Here is a 25,463-nt window from a genome sequence, read left to right on the forward strand (position 1 = left end):
TTCATACGGGTTAGCCCCGCCAAACGAGTTCATGCGGTATATCCGGGCGTGTTCAGCCCCGGTTTTTTATTCCACGCTGCCAACACAGCAATTAAGTGACCCACCGATATGCGGCCGTGAGGTATTGAACGTACTCGCGAATATTTCATCATCGCGGAAACCACCTCATGTGGTCGTAAACGAATACACTAGTGGGGTCGTAGAGGCCCGGCGGGTTAATTAAAAACACCGTTTTTTTTTACAATAACGATGATTGATATTTGGGGACGACCTATTTCGGCGCTGAAAAAATCCACGGAAACGCCCGCCACCGATGACATAAAAAAACTAATCGAGGATGAAATCGCCGATACGTTAAATCTAACCAGTGTTGACCCGGGCGAAATAGTTGTATTTCAAGACCGCCAGGGTAAATTAAAATCCAGTAATATGTCGCTGGATGACGTTTTAACACGACAGCGTGATGCCGCCGAGAACACTATCGCGTTGTATACCAGCGGCGGACGACTCAAACCGGGTGAACATATATCGACGATAACGAATAGGGTAACATTAATCCAAGACGGTTTTACAAGGTTAGATAGATCGGTGACCGAACTCGACGCGCAGGTGAAAAAATCTGTCACCGAGGTGAAAAAATCTGTCACCGATATACAACTCACTACCGCTAGTTTTTTTGGGACCCCGACGGTAACCGAACCGAATATTACAACAATAAAAAATACTATTTCGGAGTTTACAACGCTGTCGGGCCAATTTTACACGTTACGAAAAAATGTTAACAGGATCGATGACAACTTTGATAAATTCTTTGGTAAAAAAATACCAAGCTGGATGAGATTACAACAACTATAAATGATATCACCGCGTATGGACAGGAAATAAAAACGATCAAAACTGATGTTGCAGCGAACAAAAAAAGTATAGACGCGTATGGAGGGGAAATAAGAACAATCAAAACTGATGTTGCAGCGAACAAAGGGAATACAGACGCGTATGGAGGGGAAATAAGAACAATCAAAACTGATGTTGCAGCGAACAAAAAAAAATGTAGACGCGTATGGAGGGGAAATAAGAACAATCAAAACTGATGTTGCAGCGAACAAAAAAAGTATAGACGCGTATGGAGGGGAAATAGGAACGATCAAAGCTGATATTGTAGCGAACAAAAAAAGTATAGACGCGTATGGAGGGGAAATAGGAACGATCAAAACTGATATTGTAGCGAACAAAAAAAGTATAGACGTGCATGAACAGAGAACAGGAACGATCAAAACTGATATCGTAGCGAACAAGAATAATATAGACGCGCATGGATGGAGAATAGAAACAGTCAAAACTGATGTTGCAGCGAACAAAAGAAATATAGACGCGCATACAGGGGAAATAGAAACAGTCAAAACTGATGTTGCAGCGAACAAAAAAAGCATAGACGCGTATGGAGGGGAAATAGGAACGATCAAAACTGATGTTGCAGCGAACAAAAAAAGTATAACCGAAAATACACAGGAAATAAATACACTCATTACTAAGGTTATAGCGAACAAAAAAAGTATAACCGAGAATACACAGGAAATAAATACACTCATTACTAAGGTTGCAGCGAACAAAAAAAAATGTAGACGCGTATGGAGGGGAAATAAGTACACTCATTACTAAGGTTGCAGCGAACAAAAAAAATGTAGACGCGTATGGAGGGGAAATAAATACACTCATTACTAAGGTTACAGCGAACAAAAAAAATGTAGACGCGTATACACAGGAAATAGGAACGATCAAAACTGATGTTACAGCGATTAAAGACAGACTACCTAGAATGACAGAGCAACTCGAAAAAATGAAAACACTTCATGGGAGCATCGGCAATAGCGTATACACGGTTCAACACGGATCATTCGATTGGACTCCTACGCATAATATAGTAAATATCACCGCAACTGTTAAGGGCATTTATCGATTGACATTGATTTCAGCGATGCAGTTTAATATATCATCGTCGAGTTCATCCGGGTTTAACAATACAATATCAACAATCGTTGACAAGGATGCAACCGAACGGTTTATAATTAGAGCCGTTGATAGCAGTCTAATTAGGATAAACATTACATGGTATGTAGAATTTGTAGTGAATCTAAGTGAGTAATTGAAAACACTAGCTCTTTTAAAATAAAATGACCACCAGGGTAATTGAATCAGAGGTATCACCGACGTCACATCAATATCGATTCGATACCGCAAAAGAATTCTCCGCGAGCTTAACGCTTTCCGAACAATACCGCGCAAAAATAAAAAAATACCGTCGTAAAATAACCGCCATCGACGTGGCCGTGTACTCGGTGTCCGGTATAGTAGCTGGTACCGGTGTCATTTTATCCACGGTGACCATGATAGCCCCGATCGCTGTTCCAATCGCTATCTCCGCGGCGACAACAATTGCTGGAGTCGCCAACGCAATCACTAAAAAGATATCATCGTGTTCTCAGAAAAAACTCAACGAGTATACAGTAAAACATCAAATAGTATCCGACGCGTACTCGAAATTATCCGGGTTGATCTCGTTGTCGATTGATAATTCGTTCATATCCGATGTTGAATTCTCCACGATGGTCCAGTTGTATGGCTCCGCGATGTCAAATATCGAAAATTTTCAACTGGAAGCCGGAAACCACGTCGCTGAAACCACTTCAATGGGCTTAAAACAAGCAGGTTGTTAATATTCGGTGTCGAAATTAAACACTAAAAACAACGAATAATAATAATGTCGCTGAACCCCGAAGGGTTTCAATTACTTCAACGGATCGCGGAAAACACCACTCCGGTACAAACAAGTATGATATCGATAACATCAACGAAACCCGAATTCAGTGTGAACTTCCCATCACCGGTTCCAGTGAAGGAAATAGCGCTGGCAAAATTGCGAGTATATCACAGTTGGCCTAATATCCGAGCGGACGCATTTAACGGACAACAACCTAATAACTCGCTGGTTTTTGCATGGACAAATAGATCCAATGGACCCCCAGACTGGAAGGAGGTTACAATACCAACTGGGTCATACCAAATAGAACAAATCAATAAAGAATTTCAACGCAGGATAAAATCGATCACAGGAAAAGAATCAAAAATCGCTATTACGGTTCATGAACCGACGTTATCGTCAACGATTGAAATAAGCACACCGGGATATATGGTTGATATTTATAACAGTTCAATAAGAACCATACTAGGATGGCCTAAGAATCCACCTCATGAAATCCCCGCCGACTTGCACACGAATACGCAATCGTATCATGGAATTAATCCCAGTTATCAAGATGATTTGTCTATTATAAAAAGCGCGTTATTACCCAGTATGTTTATATTTCAAAACAGGAATACCATGCAATGGTATTTTCCGTATGAGCAAACTCCTGAATCGTCCGCCGTGGTCACAGTTGGTTTAAATGATATCACTGGTGCGTTTGCCGAGATTAATCGTAATTACCAATCACAACTAGAACAGCTGCGGAAAGCAAAACCACGAAAACACGTTGAGGTGTTAAATCAACTTATATCAGACATGGAATATATTAATGAACGAATCGTTAAGACAATATCCGCTAACAGCGATGATAATAAACAAAAATTCCTAACCGAGTATAATATCACAGAAGCCAATTTAACCGATTTCAAGTTTCCAGGATACAACGCACCAGAACTAAAAAAATCTCTTAATGATTTTCTCGCCCCATCAACTATCCTCAGACACGATAACGGAGAGGATGGTAGGCATATTGCTCCATACAACGTAAATATTACGTCTGTGATAGCAATCAATCTAGTGTGTGATGTTATCGAAGGGAGTTACCAGGTGGATACCAAGCAATCAAATCAGGCTCAACAGGGGTATATCCTTTATTCATTTTCACCAACAGCCCCTCCGGGATTTTTAATCGTTGAGAGTCCAATTAATCCGGTCTATATGCGATGCCATAATCGGTTTTTAACGAGAATTAATTTTAAACTTACCGATCAGTCAAAAAACCTAATTGATCTGCAAGAGGATGAGTTAGTGATCACTCTGTTTGTAAGATCATTGTAAATAGCCACAGCAGCAGAGGGGGCGATGACAACAACGCGGGACGCCCGATGATTACCACGGGAAAACACCAACGGGATGTTGTCGCGAAATATAGCGTTTTCGAGCAAAAAACACTAAGGCTCCATTTGCCAAACGGAGCCTTTATTTTTTTTTTTGTTTGAAAAGTGAGATTTCGAAGGAAGGCTCTATTTGTCGTTTTAAAACCTTAATCAAATTTTGTCGAAAAAGTTGTCCGATTCGCCCCCTCTGCTGCTACTTTAGAGGAAGACAATTAGAATGAGTATGTACAAGCTATATACAGAAATGAGGCTTTACAGTAAACTGCTATAAAACCAAGCACCACTTGTTTACAAAAGTGAATTTGAGCATGATTACAATGTGTTACTAAATTAGAAGCAAGCAAGATTAGTTTAACCTCTGAACAAGTACCAAAAAGGCAATGAAATGAACCTTGATAAATGATTACTAAAATATTGTTATGTACATGTGTGCTCAGACAGTCATACAGTTAGAAGGTTTGTTAGTCTTTCACACCTGGCTGACTTCTGGCTTTCTTTGTTCTGACATTTCTGACCCCTGGTTTGATCATCGTTATGCCAACATGGCTGACCCCAGCTGGGCCCCAACAATCCAAGCATTACACACATCCCAACTGGCTGGCAGTAGGTAAAACCATTAAAGTCCTCTAATTGGTATATAGGGGATGCATCGACAAACTTAGTTAAGAATGGATTGACAGACAGACACATATGGAGTAACTGTTAATAATTCTCACACTCTTTGCAGAAATGCAATGATAATAAATGCAAATAAGATGCAGTGTACCACATAATTTAGCAACTATGATGTTTTATTTCATATTTGACAAAAGGAATCAAATTGGTTAACAATTTTACATATAGTGAACACTTTAGCCTGAATTTAGTCGCATGTTCTGAGCCCATCCTATAATATGAATTTCTTGTGTTTTTATTTACAGTTGGAACAGGTATGTGACCAATTAGATGAAATCTTTACTGCAATTAAATATAATTTAAATGACTATTGTTCATATTTGCAGTAGCAAGTACTTCTGAAAGTCATGGAATACCAGTTGCCGGGATAGCTGGAGGCATAAGTACTGGAATTGTCATCATTCTAGGTGTGGCAGTAGGCATATTCCTTTGGAGAAGATATCAACATACAAAGGAAAATGAACATGGTAAGAAACATTATCATGATCAGCTCCGACTGGTAAAGTAAAATATAATCTTAAATGTGTGTGTTAGGAATGGCAGAAATAAATAGAGACAAGTCATATCAGTGACTTTTATAGTCATCCATGTTAACATTGTATCATTATTTGTTGATGTGATACTTGACCTACATTATTGTATCCAATGACAACGCATTTGCATCATTATATTTAGGCAGTGTAATATGGACTGTCATTGTATTTAGGCAGTGTAATATGGACTGTCATTATATTTAGGCAGTGTAATATGGACTGTCATTGTCAGATATGTATTTATGTGGCCTGTTACAATATATCATGCCTTTCATAATGTTTACAAAATGTAATGTGTGGTTCCAGATCCTTTGACAACAGACCTTAGGTAATTTTAATTAACTAATTGCATGCTTGTTCTTGTGTAAATATGTCTCTATTTCATTATGTCCATCTTTCATCTCAGAGTTTCAGCTCACATATATTAGAACATGTTTGGAACTATGAATTTATTGTCCTTCAATGTAAATAGTTTCTCTTATAACATTTGAGTGAGCACCCTTTTGAAAACAGTATCTATTTATAATTAATATATTGTTTTAAAGGGGAAGATTCAGCTCATAAACAAATACATGTTGATGCTAATATGCATATCATACACCAAAAAGTAATTGAATACCTATGTTTCTACAATGATATTATATCATACACCAAAAAGTAATTGAATACCTATGTTTCTACAATGATATTATATCATACACCAAAAAGTAATTGAATACCTATGTTTCTACAATGATATTATATCATACACCAAACAGTAATTGAATACCTATGTTTCTACAATGATATTATATCATACACCAAAAAGTAATTGAATACCTATGTTTCTACAATGATATTATAGGATTTCTAAATCCAGTGATAGTCACTTGTCACTTAAGGTCTCTTTGCAGCTTTATCATAGTTAGAAATGGATGTGACACCTACTGTTACTTCATTATATATTATTATTACAGAAAATGGTGTAATGGGGGATGATGAAGAAAGGTATGACTGGTGTTTGTTAATCACATTTTATGATATATTATTACACTATACAGAAATGTCATAGAAGGTATGTAAAGTACAAACAGGCTAAATGTCATTGTTTAAGAGATGTTACAATTATAAAACACTTTCTTCATTTTATTTTAATTATAATCAGTCAATTCAGGATTCAGTTTTGTAGGTACAATCATGTGAATACATCATGAAACATCATTTCTGTTGAAATGTAAAGTTGAATGTCTTCTCAACACATGTAAAACTTTTTTGCTCAGTTTTATATATAATGAGCAACAACCAAGATGTTTTGTAAAATTCAACAACTAAATAAATTTGTTTTTGATGCAATATACAAAATAAATATAAGACATGTGTCTAACAGGTATGCAATATGTTATGTTTACATAATTATGCTGTTACTAGGAAGTCAGGCCATACATGACACAGGTCACTTGAAAGATTCAAATGTAAATAACATAACATAATACAATAAGAAAGTACAAATACAGTTCATAAAGAGTTATATTTATTTTCCTTTTTGTATTGAATTACTACCTATCATGAAGCTTAGGTACATAATTCAAAAGCAAATCCACAACTCACCAATTGATTATGTATTAAAGATGAATACTTCAAAGACAGTTTAGTATCCTACAAATGTTACATTGATGATATGCATTAGTCAAAGTTTGAAACATGCGTTCGATTCTTTCTCTAACAAACACATTTATCAAAGATAATCTTGTGTTCTGTGTCAAGCACAAGACGAAATCAAATAAAAGAAGTGTCTGTCAAAGAAGATGTGGCCAGAGGAAAAGAATATGAGGGACTCAATTTCACAAAAGGTGAAGCCACCCAATACCTTCAACTTAATGGTAAATTAACTTGTTTAATTATTGCCATAAATTCATTAAGTCTGCATTGTTAACTAATATTGGATGTTTTAAATGATTTCATGATAAGATGGCTCACAAACTTCAGTGATTAACAATTGTGTTGATATATTCTTTTTATAAAAAAATAATATTTGTATGCATGTTTTCATTCTCATAAATGCTAGAAATTATTAAGTGTCCTGTGGCATACCATTCTGGTGCTTATCTTTTCACACCAACGACCAATCCCTGCACCTACAGACTCAGTTTCACCTGTTTCAATAAGAATTTTAAAACTTTTTGTCAATATTTAATGACCAAATTTCATTATACATTGCAAAAACTACCTGGTATCATTAATGAATTAATTGTAAGTATGAAAAGGAAGGTCTTAACTACCATGCAAAAGGTAACATCATTGCAATTACAGCTTGGTGTCACTAACTTGTCCTAAAGGTAACATCATTGCAATTACAGCTTGGTGTCACTAACTTGTCCAAAAGGTAACATCATTGCAATTACAGCTTGGTGTCACTAACCTGTCCTAAAGGTAACATCATTGCAATTACAGCTTGGTGTCACTAACTTGTCCTAAAGGTAACATCATTGCAATTACAGCTTGGTGTCACTAACTTGTCCAACAGGTAACATCATTGCAATTACAGCTTGGTGTCACTAACTTGTCCAACAGGTAACATCATTGCAATTACAGCTTGGTGTCTCTAACTTGTCCGAAAGGTAACATCATTGCAATTACAGGCTGGTGTCACTAATGCATTAATTGTGGGCATGAAATGGAAGTTCTTACCTAACTTGTCCAAAAGGTAACATTACCAAGAAAATGTTGATTACTATAAATTATGTTTTAGAGTGATACATTTTATACATTTAATAAATGTCACACAGGTGGTAGAAAACCAAGAATTAGAGACTAGCAAATAATCCATTTCTGGAAGAAAAATAATTAATTCATTTTCTTTTTAACTTGGCCAACTTAAGCATATTATATTATGACTGTCATGCATGATTGGGATTAGGCTGCAAGTTCACTAACTTAGGTTCAGCCCTTCCCTATCATGAAAGCACCATGCATATTGTATGTGAGGCAGGAGAGAGAGAGAAATACTTGAATGATCGAAATAAATCTACATGTGATACATATAATAATATTTGCATTGGTATTGTAATTAAACATTTACAGAAATATTTTTTTTAAAAAAATGAAAATTGGCTGGTTCCTTGAAAAGAAAACAAGAACTGAAAGCACTTTACAATTTGTATCATAAGTTCGCTGAGGATAACTTGGAAGTAGCAGGGCAGTCATTGCAGGCAAACATATGTGATTAAGACATTGAAGCAGGGTTTAATGTTGATCTACATAAAAGATAATCTCAAAAATTAGATGGTTTTCAGGTGCCTCTTCACAATTACACAATGATGTTTGAATTACTTGGTTAGTAAATTAGGACTTCAGTACACTTCAATTATTTCTACTTCTTGTATAGTGGAGGCTGACATGGTTTACACGTTATAAATTAAGTCAAGGATTGGACATATTGTACAAGGAAGCTGACACACACACACACATACTTTTCTGCAAGTGATATCTTGCAAATTCGATACCTAACACAAATTAAATGATTGATTTCGTATTCTGACAATGTAAGTATTTATCATAATGAGATATTCATACATAGCTATGAGTTGCCTGTTTTTAGTATCATTAAGCATGTACTCACTCTGGTAAATTGGTATGTTCACTCTGGCCAGCACAAATAGCAATAAGTATGTACTCACTCTGGGTAAATTGGTATGTTCACTCTGGCCAGCACAAATAGCAGTAAGTACATACTCACTCTGGTAAATTGGTATGTTCACTCTGGCCAGCACAAATAGCAGTAAGTACATACTCACTCTGGTAAATTGGTATGTTCACTCTGGCCAGCAGAAATAGCAATAAGTACGTACTCACTCTGGTACATTGGTATGTTCATTCTGGCCAGCACACATAGCAATAAGTACATACTCACTCTGGTACATTGGTATGTTCACTCTGGTCAGCACAAATAGCAATAAGTAATACTCACTGGTAAATTGGTATGTTCACTTTGGCCAGCAGAAATAGCAATAAGTACATACTCACTTTGGTAAATTGGTATGTTCACTCTGGCCAGCAGAAATAGTGATAAGTACTTACTCACTCTAGGTAAATTGGTGTATTTGATAGGACCAGCATTTATTGCAATAAGCATGTATTCACTTTGAGTAAATTGGAGTATTTGCTAGTGCCAGCACTGATAGCAGTAAGTATGTACTCACTCTAGCTAAATTAGTGTATTTATCTAATAGGGGCTGGCACAGATAGTAGCAAGTATGTACTCACTCTGGGTACATAGGCATACTTAATAAGGCCAACAAAACTATCCCATATATGGTAATACATACTTGTGGTTTTTCTATTCAGTCTGATGTGTGGTTATTATTCCAAACTTTTGGGTTGTTGAACAGTAGTGATATAGGCTAAATGTTCATACTGCACCCTTTGAAATATTCAGCACAATTCAACAGGAGAATAGGGGCCCTGAGTGGCCAAGTGGTCTAAAGCGCTCTCTATCATGGATCACGGCCATCTCACCTCTGTCTGCATGGGTTCGAGTCTCGGATTCGGCCAATGTGGGTATGTGAGAAAGCTTGCCAGTTGCTTCTCGTGGGTCGGTGGTTCTTTCCAGGGTTTTTCTGGGTTCTTCCTCACCCATAAATACTGGCTGCCATGTATAGCCTATTGTTTGCTGAAAAATGACGTTCAACCCCACAACAACAACAACAGTATAAACAGGAGAATAGCCAAGAACAACTTAGAATTTAAGTCTGGACACGTCAAACTATAAAAAGATATGCTAGTTCAAGGAAAATAACAAATTATTCTTATAGTAACATATGACTGAATACTGTTGTGTACTAATTTGTTATTATCAATATTTAGCACATAAAGGTACAGTATGTATTTCTCTTTCATCTGCCGCAAAATAATTTTAAGATTTACTGCAAGGAAAATGCAATTATTTGCTTTATTCTCTATTACTAACCTTCTGGTTTCAGATATGATATAAATGTGTTATAAGTTTGTGAGTTACTAAACACTCAAAGACTATTTTTGATATTTAAAGAAAAAACAAACCAGCATGTAAAACAGGAAATATAAAACATGTATGTATTACGGCAGAACTGACAGGTTATCTCTGTAAATGCAGGTTCATACAATTAAATTAAGGTCTTTTACATCTCATTTTCAATTTTATATCGATTTTGTTATTTTAGGTCAAGTCAGTATAATTTTGTATTTGAATTATTTTAGTATGATGTATATTGTGTTTTTTCATTTTTCCCCAGATATCACATTGGAAGAGAATATAGATCCCAAAACAAGGTACAGTCACATGACATGAATATTGAATGAAACATGATGAATTAATATGTACATGTATATAATCTTTACCTACTGTGTGTATTATTGACATGGAAAATACATGAAATTTCCAATAAAGAAATTGATTAAGCAGTGTAATTTATCTTTTTAATGTGTTTTAAAACCTAAAATATACTTATGCAAATGGAGTACAATCACTGATAAGAGAGAAGAAATGACTTGCTGAACCTATTTTTATACAATTGATATACAAGTAGTTAACAGTTGATACAGGCATTTGAACACTTCATTTTAAAACATTCACTGTCATTAATGTTGTATATGATATATCTGATAATATCTAATAATATTTCCATTTCATTTTTAAGGTCTCCAGAAGGTGATTCGTATGAACAATTGCACCCCTATGCAAACAGTGACACCCAGATGTATAGCTCACTGAAGATCCCAAAAACATCCAAAGGTGCCATCATGAGTACTATATTTAATTTTCTTTAACTATACTGTCCCATAAATAAAAAGAACTAGATCATATTCAAATGATTGTGGAGCCTTATCATGTTGCCTGTTGTAGACCTAATACACATTGCACCCCTAAGTAAACAGTGACACCCAGGTGTACAGCTTACTGAAGATCTCCAATCAATCCAAAGGTACCATCATGAGTAATTTATTTAATGTTCTTGAACTATACTGTCCCAGAAATATAAAGGACTAGATCATATTCAAATGCTTGTGGAGCCTTATCAGGAAGCCTCTTGTACACATTATAATATTTAACTCACAGTTGGCATAACAGTCTCTTATTATCTTCAAGGAACAAATTGATTGCCATTTTTGTCAATCTGTCCAGTTGTCAGTGTTTTATAGTTTTTATTTCAATCTGTCCAATTGTCAGTGTTTTATAGTTTTATGTCAATCTTTCCAATTGTCAGTGTTTTATAGTTTTCTGTCAATCTGTCCAATTGTCAGTGTTTTATAGTTTTTTTGTCAATCTGTCCATTTGTCAGTGTTTTATAGTTTTATGTCAATCTATCCAATTGTAGTGTTTTATAGTTTTCTGTCAATTTGTCCAATTGTCAGTGTTTTATAGTTTTCTGTCAATCTGTCCAGTTGTCAGTGTTTTATAGTTTTCTGTCAATGTGTCCAATTGTCAGTATTTTATAGTTTTATGTCAATCTATCCAATTGTAGTGTTTTATAGTTTTCTGTCAATTTGTCCAATTGTCAGCGTTTTATAGTTTTCTGTCAATCTATCCAGTTGTCAGTGTTTTATAGTTTTCTGTTGATCTGTCCAATTGTCAGTGTTTTATAGTTTTTTGTCAATCTGTCCAATTGTCAGTGATTTATAGTTTCCTGTCAATCTGTTCACTTGTCAGTGTTTTATCATTTTATGTTCCGTGCAAGTTAAATATTTCATGAAAGTTGATCTTATTTCATTTGGGTTGAAATTCTGACTTGTATGGCAAAGTACAGATATTTTATGGCAGTCTATTCCACAGAGAATATGTGATGACTATTTTGATGTGTACATGATTATTTTAATCGGAAGTGTCAATAAACAGTTTTTTCTTAACTGCACATCAAGCAGCAATGCCTCTATTAGTAAGATGAATTTTTGTTTCCTTCTCTTGGTGACATTTCCTCATTTGAGTACTTTTTCAGTTCATTTTCTGTACTCTGTGAAAACTACCTTAGTGGTTTATAATGCTTCATGAAGTAATCATAATTGTCAAATTCATACCTTAGTGGTTTATAATACTACTTGAAGTAATCATAATTGTTAGATTCATACCTTAATGGTTTCTAATGCTACTTGAAGTAATCATAATTGTCAAATTCATACCTTAGTGGTTTATAATGCTTCATGTAGTAATCATATTTGTCAAATTCATATCTTAGTGGTTTATAATGCTTCACGAAGTAATCATAATTGTCAAATTCATACCTTAGTGGTTTATAATGGTTCATGAAGTAATCATATTTGTCAAATTCATACCTTAGTGGTTTTTAATGCTACATGAAGTAATTATAATTGTCAAATTCATACCGTAGTGGTTTTTAATGCTACATGAAGTAATCATAATTGTCAGATTCATACCTTAATGGTTTCTAATGCTACTTGAAGTAATCATAATTGTCAAATTCATACCTTAGTGGTTTATAATGCTTCATGTAGTAATCATATTTGTCAAATTCATACTTTAGTGGTTTATAATGCTTCATGTAGTAATCATATTTGTCAAATTCATATCTTAATGGTTTTTAATGCTTCAGGAAGTAATCATATTTGTCAAATTCATACCTTAGTGGTTTTTAATGGTTCATGAAGTAATCATATTTGTCAAATTCATACCTTAGTGGTTTTTAATACTACATGAAGTAATCATAATTGTCAAATTCATACCTTAGCGGTTTCTAATGCTACACGAAGTAATCGTAATTGTCAAATTCATACCTTAGTGGTTTCTAATGCTTCATGTAGTAATCATATTTGTCAAATTCATATCTTAGTGGTTTTTAATGCTACATGAAGTAATCATAATTGTCAAATTCATACCTTAGTGGTTTATAATGCTACATGAAGTAATCATAATTGTCAAATTCATACCTTAGTGGTTTATAATGCTACATGAAGTAATCATAATTGTCAAATTCATATCTTAGTGGTTTATAATGCTACACGAAGTAATCATAATTGTCAGATTCATATCTTAGTGGTTTATAATGCTTCATGTAGTAATCATATTTGTCAAATTCATATCTTAATGGTTTATAATGCTTCATGTAGTAATCATATTTGTCAAATTCATATCTTAGTGGTTTTTAATGCTTCATGAAGTAATCATAATTGTCAAATTCATATCTTAGTGGTTTATAATGCTACACGAAGTAATCATAATTGTCAGATTCATATCTTAGTGGTTTATAATGCTTCATGTAGTAATCATATTTGTCAAATTCATATCTTAATGGTTTATAATGCTTCATGTAGTAATCATATTTGTCAAATTCATATCTTAGTGGTTTTTAATGCTTCATGAAGTAATCATAATTGTCAAATTCATGTCTTAGTGGTTTTTAATGCTACATGAAGTAATCATAATTGTAACATTCATACCTTAGTGGTTTATAATGCTTCATGGAGTAATCATAATTGTCAAATTCATACCTTAGTGGTTTATAATGCTACACAAAGTAATCATAATTGTCAAATTCATACCTTAGTGGTTTATAATGCTTTATGAAGTAATCATAATTGTCAAATTCATACCTTAGTGGTTTATAATGCTTCATGAAGTAATCATAATTGTCAAATTCATACCTTAATGGTTTCTAACACTTCATGAAGTAATCATAATTGTCAAATTCATACCTTAGTGGTTTCTAATGCTACACGAAGTAATCGTAATTGTCACATTCATACCTTAGTGGTTTATAATGTGACACGAAGTAATCATAATTGTCACATTCATACCTTAGTGGTTTATAATGCTACATGAAGTAATCATAATTGTCACATTCATACCTTAGTGGTTTTTAATGCTACATGAAGTAATCATAATTGTCAAATTCATACCTTAGTGGTTTCTAATGCTACACAAAGTAATCATAATTGTCACATTCATACCTTAGTGGTTTATAATGCTACATGAAGTAATCATAATTGTCACATTCATACCTTAGTGGTTTATAATGCTTCACGAAGTAATCATAATTGCCACATTCATACCTTAGTGGTTTCTAATGCTTCACAAAGTAATCATAATTGTCACATTCATACCTTAGTGGTTAATAATGCTTCATGAAGTAATCATAATTGTCAAATTCATACCTTAGTGGTTTATAATGCTTCATGAAGTAATCATAATTGTCAAATTCATACCTTAGTGGTTTATAATGCTTCACGAAGTAATCATAATTGTCAAATTCATATCTTAGTGGTTTATAATGCAACATGAAATAATCATAATTGTCAAATTCATACCTTAATGGTTTCTAACACTTCATAAAGTAATCATAATTGTCAAATTCATACCTTAGTGGTTTATAATGCTACATGAAGTAATCATAATTGCCACATTCATACCTTAGTGGTTTCTAATGCTTCACGAAGTAATCATAATTGTCACATTCATACCTTAATGGTTTCTAACACTTCTTGAAGTAATCATAATTGTCAAATTCATACCTTAGTGGTTTATAATGCTTCATGAAGTAATCATAATTGTCAAATTCATACCTTGGTGGTTTCTAATACTTCATGAAGTAATCATAATTGTCAAATTCATACCTTAGTGGTTTATATTGCTTCATGGAGTAATCATGATTGTCACATTCATACCTTAGTGGTTTATAATGCTACATGAAGTAATCATAATTGTCAAAATCATACCTTAGTGGTTTATAATGCTTCATGAAGTAATCATATTTGTCAAATTCATACCTTAGTGGTTTATAATGCTACATGAAGTATTCATAATTGTCAAATTCATACCTTAGTGGTTTATAATGCTACATGAAGTAATCATAATTGTCAAATTCATACCTTAGTGGTTTATAATGCTACATGAAGTAATCATAATTGTCACATTCGTACCTTAGTGGTTTATAATGCTACATGAAGTAATCATCAATGTCAAATTCATATCTTAGTGGTTTTTAATGCTTCATGAAGCAATCATAATTGTCAAATTCATACCTTAGTGGTTTATAAATGTCAATACAGCAATCATCAATGTTAAATTCTTATTGAGCTTGTTATCGGGACATCATGTTTTTAGTTGAATGTTATATAGAAATTATTTCTTTAATTTACACAGGCACAAATTTAATATTAGGTTCACATCACTTGAAAATAATAACTAAATGTATTTATGTGTCTCTTTATTTCATTTGTATAAGGTCTATCATGATTTATTGTTTAATGATAATTAATATCAAAACTTTGTTATTTCATATGTAATATGTTTTTCGTTTTCCTATAAACAAGATTATTTTATCATAAATTTGTATTTGCTGACATTTTATAGTTTAGTACTGGAGTTGTGTAGATCTTTTCTTATTTACAGATTCCAAAGCAAAATATGAAAATACACAGATGAAACAGCCTGACTGACACAACCACTGAGTCCTAATGAAAATTAGGAGCAACAGACAAAAAAACGTTTATGTCCTAATCTGTTTTGTATAAAAACTTGTAGTTGGTATTTCAAGTTTGAAGACAATGATGAAACTGATGGATATTCATTGATGATGATGTTGCAATATTGAAAATGTTACTCAGTTTGTATTTTGTTCAAAATTTATAATGTATTGCTAAACTTTTTATCGTACTGAATGAAGATATTTCTGATTGCTTAATTATTGTTTCACTTTGATGAATGTAGTACAATTCAAAAGTACTTACATTATTAGACTCATGTATACACTTCTGACCTATCAATACACTTCGTAATTGCGAGATCACGGCAAAAATTACTTTTAACATAAACTTATTCATTAGGAAATATCATTTGTTCTGTTAATGTTCTGATCCTTAATGGTTATTTAAAGTAACATACATGAATAAACAAGTGATTTTATATTTATATAAATTTAAAACATGATCTAAAAGATGTTCTACCCTATACTTACATTGCTTGATGAACTTACATCAATAAGAAATTTGTTTAGCCACCTAATTGTTGTTTAATTTTCATATGCTTAATTTTTCTAAAGGAATAGGTATGATAAGAGTCAGTTTTGTTCCATGATTAGATTCCTATGAATCTGATACAGACAAAAGATGCCTCACATGCTTCCTTAAATATGTATTTGATTTTTATCCAGGACTGCTTTTAATAAAGGAAATTAACGACATGGTTTTCTTCTCTTTCTTCTCTGTTGTGGTGCCTGTATTCATAGATTTAAGATGTTTTGGCTAAAAGGCTTCTATCACACATTATTACAAAAAGCTATGCATAAAACAAACAGTAAATTTGTTGTTGTAGAGTTTGACGCCATTTTCCAGCACACGATAGGCTATACATGGCGGCCAGTATTAATGGTGGAGGAAGAATCCAGGAAATCCCCGGAAAGAACCACCGACCCTCGAGAAGCTACTGGCAAGCTTTCTCACATACCCACATTGGCCGAATCCTAGACTCGAACCCATGCAGACAGAGGTGAGATGGCAGTGATCCGTAACAGACAGCGCTTTAGACCACTCGGCCACTCGGGGCCCCAGTAAATTTGTATGTAATCTGCCAAGAAATCAATGATAAATAGGATCCTATCACACGTATTATGAAAAAAAATGATATTCAAAAATAGTCAATTTGTATGTAATCTGCCAAAAAGTCAATGATAAGACATATGACCTGATCTTTGTTTTGAACCAATGTAAAAATGGTGTATATTTCCATAAAGTTATGTTGACTACCCCAAACACCTGTTTTCATTTTTGTATAAAATGTTTCACACATGTATCTGTTTAGCACTAATGTTCTATCATGTTCTTGTTACAATTCCCCCAGAGAAGGTAATTTATTTGTTTGTTGATCTGTTTTTCACAAAAATGTATCATATACACTTTGTACATTGATAATAGTGAATGTTGAGACTGGGTATAGAGAAGAATTCAAAATGTTCTAAACATCTGTGATGAAGCTGTTGTATTTATGCATCAATCAGTGCAGGGGGGTGCTTAGTTTATGTTACATTAATAATTCCTAAAACATATTCCTTAGGATGACAGTTTATAAAAAATCTGATATATGTCTATCAGTTTTATAAGTGAGAGAGAGAGAGAGAGACAGTAGAAAAGCATTTGCAATAAAGAGGATGAGGGAACAGGCACCAATTTTCTATTATATATAAAACGAGTCTCCAGAATGGATGGAATGAAAAACAAAAATGACAGACTAATTTAAAAATGTATTTGTTTTGAAACAATTTATAATGATGTGTATATTTCCATAAAGTTCTGTTGATTACCTATGACACCCGTTTTCATTTTTGTATAAAATGTTTCACACTTGTATATGTTTGGCACTAATGTTCTATCATATTCTTGCTTGAATCCCCCAGAAAAGGTAATTTATGTATTTGTTAATATGTTTTTCATATTGTTGTGCTTACTTTGTACATTAATAATACTGGAATGTTTATGCCGTGTATAGAGAAGGATTCAACTATTCAAAACATCAGCAACAAAGCTGGTTTTTTTATGCATCAATCAGGGGAAAAGTTTGGTAGGTGTTATATTAATAATTCCCAAAACATATTCTTTATGATGAAAATTCATCAAGCTGTAAACTATACATATGTTGTCAATAGGAACATGCAATGGTTTTTTTATTATATATCAAATAAATCTCCATAATGGATGAATTGAAAAACAAAAACTACAAAATTTAATGTATTTGTTCCAGTGAATAATCGTCGCCTAAACCATGATCTTATTAACATTATTACTGTGGCTTAACCAGTTAGACCTCAACATATCTTAAATTTTGTATTGATTATTTTTTTATTATATACATGCTATATACTCCTTAAAGTCCTGTGTATTAAGTGGTTATTATAACCAAACATTGGTTAAAGATTTCATTTTTGGAAAAAATCATACCTTATTATTATTGTATTTATTTTCCCTGTTTTTAAATTTTTTATTAAATAACATTGGTGTTAATGATGGTCCATTATAGAAACCCAGATGAACACCATAGCATTATGTCTTTATGAAATTTCAAATTTGTATTCCTAAACCATTGTAGTTAAAATAAACAAGGTCATATAGCATTGAATTTCAAGTCGATAACCTTTGTCTACATGTAATCAAGTGAACATAGAATAAAATCTTGAAAAGATGTACAACACTTTCATATTACTGTTAGAATGAATGATTAAACAAGAAAATCTGCAAAATTTCTTGTTTGAATAATGCCCAATTTATTTTTCATGTTCATTAATATGGAATTCATCCATAAGAAGAATTTCTATACATTCATGCATGTGCACCAGGCCAATTGCAGACATAGAAACACACACATGCACACATGAAGTGTCCAGATAATCCATAATTTTGTTAAATACACTGTTTACTCTAGGATACACACTTGTTTCATTAGTGTGCATCCTACAATCACAATACTCACTGATTGAAATGCAGAAGATAGACTCCAAAAGGTTCCCTCACCTCCATTATTTTCTTGATTTTGTCATTTTTATTGGTCCTCTCTCTTCTTTGTTTATTTATTAAGATTAGGAAGTTATTTCTCTAAGTGTGAAACTTTTGAGTTAAATTCTAAATAATCCTAAATGTACTATCACAAGCCAAAAGGTATACAACATTTCAATGCATTCCAATATTGAATGTGTTGATGGACATATAGTCTTGGATGGGTTAATATAACAACAGTCTTGATGTATCAAAATGATACAATCCAGAATGACTCTGAATGAATTGACAGTAATCCCAAGATAAGGTTTTATTCTAAAATTTCAATGAGCACTTTGTAATTTCAATGAATCATGTAATAAATCATTCTTCTCAGATTATATTTGTCCATGACAGTTAATGATTTGATAGACTAAACTTAAAACAGGAATGAATATATTTGTTTGCCTTATCCTTATATACTAATTTCACTTGACCTAAGACACTATAAAATAGTTTAATAAAACAGTTATAGAGCAGAATGTGTGAATATTTTATGCAATTTGTATAAATATAGTAGAACGGTAGAACAGAATAGAAGTGAGCATTGTACCAGCCTATAAATGCTCTGGTACAAGTGATTCATATGTGGACTTTTTCTAAACAACCCCAAAGGCTTTCCACAATATTGCTTACAGTAGAAAGTGTCAATTCATATAGTTTATTCTTAAATCTCGATCCGATACTCAAATATATAATTCCATATCCTGGTAATAAAAGCATCATCAAAGTTACTGCTGTTCTACTGCCTGAAAAAACTTACAGGATAAGATTATTTGTTCCTTGTAAATGAAGTCAGTTCTGTCTCTATGTAGTATACGACTTTATTCGGTAAATTGGGCTGGTTTCGGGTTTGGTCTTGGGTTTGTTGCAAAACTGTCCTTCACATCACTGACGTCTTCTAGAATTGTGTTAATACCCTTGTTGTATTCCTTCTTGTAATTGTGATTGAGCAGCAGCTATTTCAGCTGGAAGTTCTCGTAAAATCTTTTTGGTTTGTTTAGTTCTCTCTGCTATTCTCTAGTTGCTTCACTAGCCTTTGTAACCAGTTTAAACAATTCTGCTCTATCCTCTGCAAATTCCACTCGAGCTTCATCGTGTGCTTTTAGTTGTTGCTAGACAGAATCACGGATGAGGAGATATTTCTTAATTGCCTCAAGTTACTGTTGAGCTAGTTTAACTTTACACGATTTAATGGCTAGCGTAGGACTCCTCATTGTTATTTATATAATACTGATTTATTTATACCACCTAACTGCCATGGTACAGCAGGATAGAGGGTGACAACCAACAGTGAATATCCCAGGTTGGTAAATGAGGAAGCATAACAATTTGACACGCAAGTGTCAAGAGATAAAAATAACAAAAATGTGCCAACCCTGTAGATGCTTCAGTATATTCATTTTAGTGTTATTGACGCTTGTGTGTCATTTTCGTTGGAGGGTTAAGTTTCAAGGATGAACTGTTCTAAAAAGTGGTCTGTTCACTGACTCTACTGCCTGATGGCTTGTTGGTTCTAAATGAAAAAGGAGCCACCATGACACCAATTATGTCTACCACAAGAACTCATTGGAAATGCGTTACCTGTTACGAATGACAAAGATAATTCGTTTAAGAGCATTGTTAGCTTAGAATAAGTCTTGTTTATCTATTCTCAGGATATTTGCTGTTGTAGGGTTTAAAGCCATTTTTCAGCACACGATAGGCTATACATGGCGGCCAGTATTAATGGTGGAGGAAGAACCCGGGAAAACCACGGAAACAACCACCGACCCTCGAGAAGCTACTGGCAAGCTTTCTCACATACCCACATTGGCCAAATCCAAGACTTGAACTTACGTAGACAGGGGTGAGATGGCAGTGATCTGTAACGGAGAGCGCTTTAGACCACTCGGCCACTCGGGGCCCCTTCTCAGGATATGGAATCGAATATTTTAGTATCCGATCGAAAGCTAAGAAGAAATTATTTCAATTGACTTTTCTTATTGATCTTGTTATTGATGAATACCTTTTGCGTTGTTTAGAAATAGTCTACAGACAAACCATTTATACTTATACAAAATCACTTTTTTCACTTATACAAAACTCATTTTATAGTCCCTTCTATTGCTATATCATGTGCAAATTGCATACAATTTATTACAAATACAATTCTAAGTCATAATTACCCAACAAGAAACTTTATCAGGTACTAAGATGACGTCCAAATATGTGTACCATGGCAGCTAATTTTAAACGCTTGTGGTAACAAAAGAACATCAAAACTATAGTGGTTGGCACAACAAAATATTCAAATCATGATAAATTATTAGATCCGAACACCACCAGTGTTTGAGGGAAACAGAATTCGGTTTCGTTTGCTCTTCGAAAATCCCATGCAAAAATTAGTATCACTGATACATATATGGATGAATTTGCGAATTTTGTGAAATAATCGAAGATGTTAAAAGAGTGTCACTGGAAGTGGTCACAGGCATTATCATGGACATTAATGTTTATCGGTCTTTCATTGATGAAATTGTTGATGATCACCACAGTGATTGATGCAATAAGGTCAGTGCCAAGTAAATAACATGATCATTCATAACGCTCAACGTGGACTTGTAATGGTCAGGGTGATACATTTGTGCTTGTCAACAGAAAAGCGATCTACGTGGATGGGCTTGGTGATGTTAAAAGTCCATTTAGAATGATAGCCCCAAAAGCAATACCAGTTTCAAGCAACTAAATGAAAGCTATTGACATTGTTCGTGATAAGGTATTGGTGCTGCTGGTAATGTTGCTAGTAAAGCATTTTTAGCAATCAAGGATAGACTAGCACGATTAATACGATGGAAATCTCTGTACAATTGTCCAGAACCGAAGTTATTCCTGAAAATATTAGTAAAATAATAAATCAAGTTGCAAGTGAATGGTTGAAATAATTAGACGGTGAAGAATATAACTGCAAATATGGTAGCATGTAGTGGGCTATCTCGTTGCCTACGTTAAATGTCGATGGTGCATCATTTCAGACAGCAGCATATATAAATACTATTCAGATGTGTATCTGATCAGGCATTTAACATGGACGCACCATAACTCAAGGATGAATATGTGCGTGAATATCATCATTATTCTTACGTATCACGAAAACCAAATCAACTGGACGAATCGAACTACAAGTCCAAGATACATCAGGTTATTTCCTATCCGCCGAAGCATTCATTGAAATTCAGGGTAGATTTGTAAAAACCGATGGTAATCCTTATGGTGATGCACAGGGTGGATTTGTTAATAACAGAATTATGACATTATTCACCAATACACGATACATTATTCATGGTAAAGAAAATCGAAGCATGCCTAGATGATGTTGATGTTGCTACGACAAGATAGGGGCTATTCCGATACAGCGATGATTATAGAAGGTCCCCTAATGCATCGATGATGTTTGCTAAAGATGCTGTTGATCGCGGTGAGAGCCAAGCTTATACTTTTCTATGCCTAAAAAGTTAATGCTTTGCCGATGCCGATGTTGATGGCTTATTCTTTATAAATGCAAATTTTAACCTGGATTCTCAGCACGTAAAAATCAAATGTATGCTCAGTAGCGATGTAGCTGTGCAGAACCACTATCACATATCTTTGGTTTCTGCATAAATGTTAGAAAAGTTATCTTCGAGGCCAAACACAGTTGCTCTCATTTGAAAAGCCACGGACGTCGATGCTGTCTGACACGCCGATGGAGTTGATCCAGCTACAACCGTGACACTTCATGGAAATGTGATACTAACAAAGCTTTCGTTGTTGATGGCAACAATGTCAGCGTCACTCACTGAAAAACAACGGCTGCTCTATTTTATGAACAGTGGCAGCAAATCAACGCTATCATGGTTGAAAATAATCACATTGCACGTGCTTGCCATCGCTTGATAATATTCATGGGGCGTGATCAGAATCAAATGGTTATCATAGACTGCGCAATACATAATAATCAAACTCATGAAATCAACACATCATTGTTAAATGATGTAGTAAGGAAATATTAGCTGGTTATGAGCAATGTGACAAAAAATGAGCGCGACTTTGATCTTGATATTGAATGTATTATAACTATGAAACAACGTCAAAACCATACATTTGTTTACTGTAATAAAGTAATTTTGTGGCAGCATTCTCCTAATGACACACGACAATTTACCATTAATATAATTAATAGTAGTCTCTACCACACGCGTGAAAATATGATTCTGACCTGTGATGAGTTTAATAAACGTCGACGAGCCAGTGCCTTTTCGCGAACAAATTACCCATCACAAAAGTGAGCCTATACAAGTGTGAAGGCGGTGGTAATTGTGTATCTTAAGGAATTACTTGTAATTGTTCACGTAGAAATCCACGTTGAGCAGTTGAATCTAGTTTGTAGATTGCAGGTCCACCATCTTACCACGCTGGAAATTTTATGTATGGTTAAATTCCAGATTAGGTCAGTCGCTCTTGCTTTACCGCCTCTCTCAAGTTCCCCCGGCTCATGTAACTATCTGACAGTCACATTACATAGTACTGGTTGTTTTGAAAAAGATTCAGTTCGCTTAAATGGTATGTATTTCTTTGAGATTGTATTGCTGTGGGGGGGGGGGTATAGAAATTCCAAGAGTAATTTCATTATTTAACGCAGCAATACAATCTCAAATATAATCTCATTATAAAATGCAGCAATCACGCTTGCTAGTCGTGGAACCCGTTCCCGAGATCTCCCGTCCGCGTAAACTTTGTTTAGGGATATTTCCTGTGCATAATAATATCCAAACATTTACTCAGCAAGTGTTCGATTAAATAGCTCGACGATTACCTGATCGCGATGAATTGTGGTGTGTACTCATCAGTAGTGAATGGGGGCACCCTACGGACAATGGGAATTAGCATTAAAAACACCCTTGGGGCACTCTACGGACAATGGAAATTTAACATGGAGAAAAATCGTGGGGCACTGTACGGACAAGGGGATTTAACATGGGAATAAATCGTGGGTCACTCTACGGACAAGGGGAATTTAACATGGGAATAAATCGTGGGTCACTCTACGGACAAGGGGAATTTAACATGGGATTTTTTTTCTTTAAATTTTTTTAAAAAAGGGGTAGGCAATGGAAAGGCTATCTCTTTTCGAGAAATATGGCTGGCCCTGAAAAGGGCCTTTGGGTTTTATGTTAATGTATTCATTAACATAAATGGCACCGCATTGGTCTTCTTCTTGTCCTTAGGCTGCGTCTTACTGTTGGTCCGTACATCAGCACTCTTTTCAGGCATCCTTGTCTTTCGACGTAGATCCTACGTATCCACAGGCTGGTGTTTGTCCTGTGGACAACGGTCCACTTCGATCGGACATACATGAGCAAGTCTGTCCGAAACATCATGGAAGACACAAGGGTGGATGACTCAACTGTAGTCCACATCTTGAAGCGACGAGAACAGGTGAATCAATGCATTGAACGGCGCTTATTTATAGGCGGAGGAAGGATTGAAACGGATTGAGTTCATTTACCAATCCGAACACGCGTTACAGAATTCAGTCAGCTCGCATCCAATCCGAAGAGAGCAGTCTGTGACGTCACGTAGTCAATATAGATTCGCTAGCGCTTGTGTGCAGTCAATCTATGCGACAGTGATTCAACATGACGGAAACTCAGAAAACGATCCAGTGGGGTGCACCAGCAGGGGAGACTGCCCAAGGGAACCCGGACTTACTTTCAGAAGAGGTGAATTGGGATTTTGTGGATTTTCTCTCCTCGCAAGAATTTGTTCCGGAACCTTCGTTACTTTCTTCATTACCGCAAGTGGAGAATTTTAGACAGAGACAGAAAGAAGAATTGGAGAAATTTATACAACGACAAAAGGAAGCGGAACAGGCTTTTCTCCTACAGCAACAGCAACAAGAAGAAGAAGAGGTAAGAAAAAAACAACAGCAACAACAGCAAGAAGAAGTAGCAGCAAAGAAACAAGAGGGTGAAAATCAAACGGTCACGGTACTGTTGGACATTTTAGCGGAGTTAAGAAGTCTGAAACAAATGTATCAGACTTCTTTATCACGACCGAAGAGAATACGACCTTCCCGAGCCAAACATGTCAACCCTGTGACTAAGCCTACCGTACCACCCTTAGTGATTTCAACCCAATCATTATCATCATCAACATTACGCAGTCCAGAAGTAGGCCTTGGCCGTGGCAAAGGCTTAAGGCAGTTAAAATTGATTGCTTAAACTCACCCCTACACCATGAAGAAAAAAAGGCCCTTTTCAGGGCCACCCACATTTCTCGAAAAGAAATACAATTTCAATTTGCCAATAACTCAACAAAAAAAAAAACTCACCCATGTTACCCTTTTAATACGTGTCTGTGTATGAGTGCGTGAGTGTAGCTTCTTATTTTAAAATCACAACTCAAAGACACTTACCTTATATCATTCATTTATTCTTTTCTCCATTTTTTACAATCCAATTCACAATTTATAACACAACACTTTAATAAATAAAAGTTCATTAATTTCTTCTTTTCTCCTTGTTTAGTCTCTCTGTTTTTTGAATTTCTTCACCGTCACACTCTTTTCCTCTTCTTCTTCCTCCTCGCTTTCTTCCCTTCTTCTTT

The 25,463-nt window shown here is 34.6% G+C and overlaps 1 protein-coding gene across 7 annotated transcripts in view; it reads left to right on the forward strand.

Moving 5' to 3' along the window:
• LOC149772614 (uncharacterized) overlaps nt 1-16,493 on the forward strand; it is a 419,962-nt gene extending 403,469 nt beyond the window's left edge. For all 7 annotated transcript variants that reach the window (XM_089947575.1, XM_089947571.1, XM_089947573.1 and 4 more), the window contains 6 exons: nt 5,142-5,282; nt 6,305-6,335; nt 7,092-7,207; nt 10,598-10,634; nt 11,003-11,097; nt 15,706-16,493. In XM_089947575.1, coding sequence (XP_089803701.1) covers nt 5,142-5,282; nt 6,305-6,335; nt 7,092-7,207; nt 10,598-10,634; nt 11,003-11,097; nt 15,706-15,752 — 467 coding nt within the window. In that variant the 3' untranslated portion in view covers nt 15,753-16,493. The remainder of the gene's footprint in view (nt 1-5,141; nt 5,283-6,304; nt 6,336-7,091; nt 7,208-10,597; nt 10,635-11,002; nt 11,098-15,705) is intronic.
• The last annotated feature ends 8,970 nt before the right edge of the window (nt 16,494-25,463 follow it).

This window comes from Sinohyriopsis cumingii, unplaced genomic scaffold (genome assembly GCF_028554795.1).
Source record: "Sinohyriopsis cumingii isolate HCF-2022 unplaced genomic scaffold, ASM2855479v2 utg001339l, whole genome shotgun sequence".
Classification (NCBI taxonomy): domain Eukaryota; kingdom Metazoa; phylum Mollusca; class Bivalvia; order Unionida; family Unionidae; genus Sinohyriopsis; species Sinohyriopsis cumingii.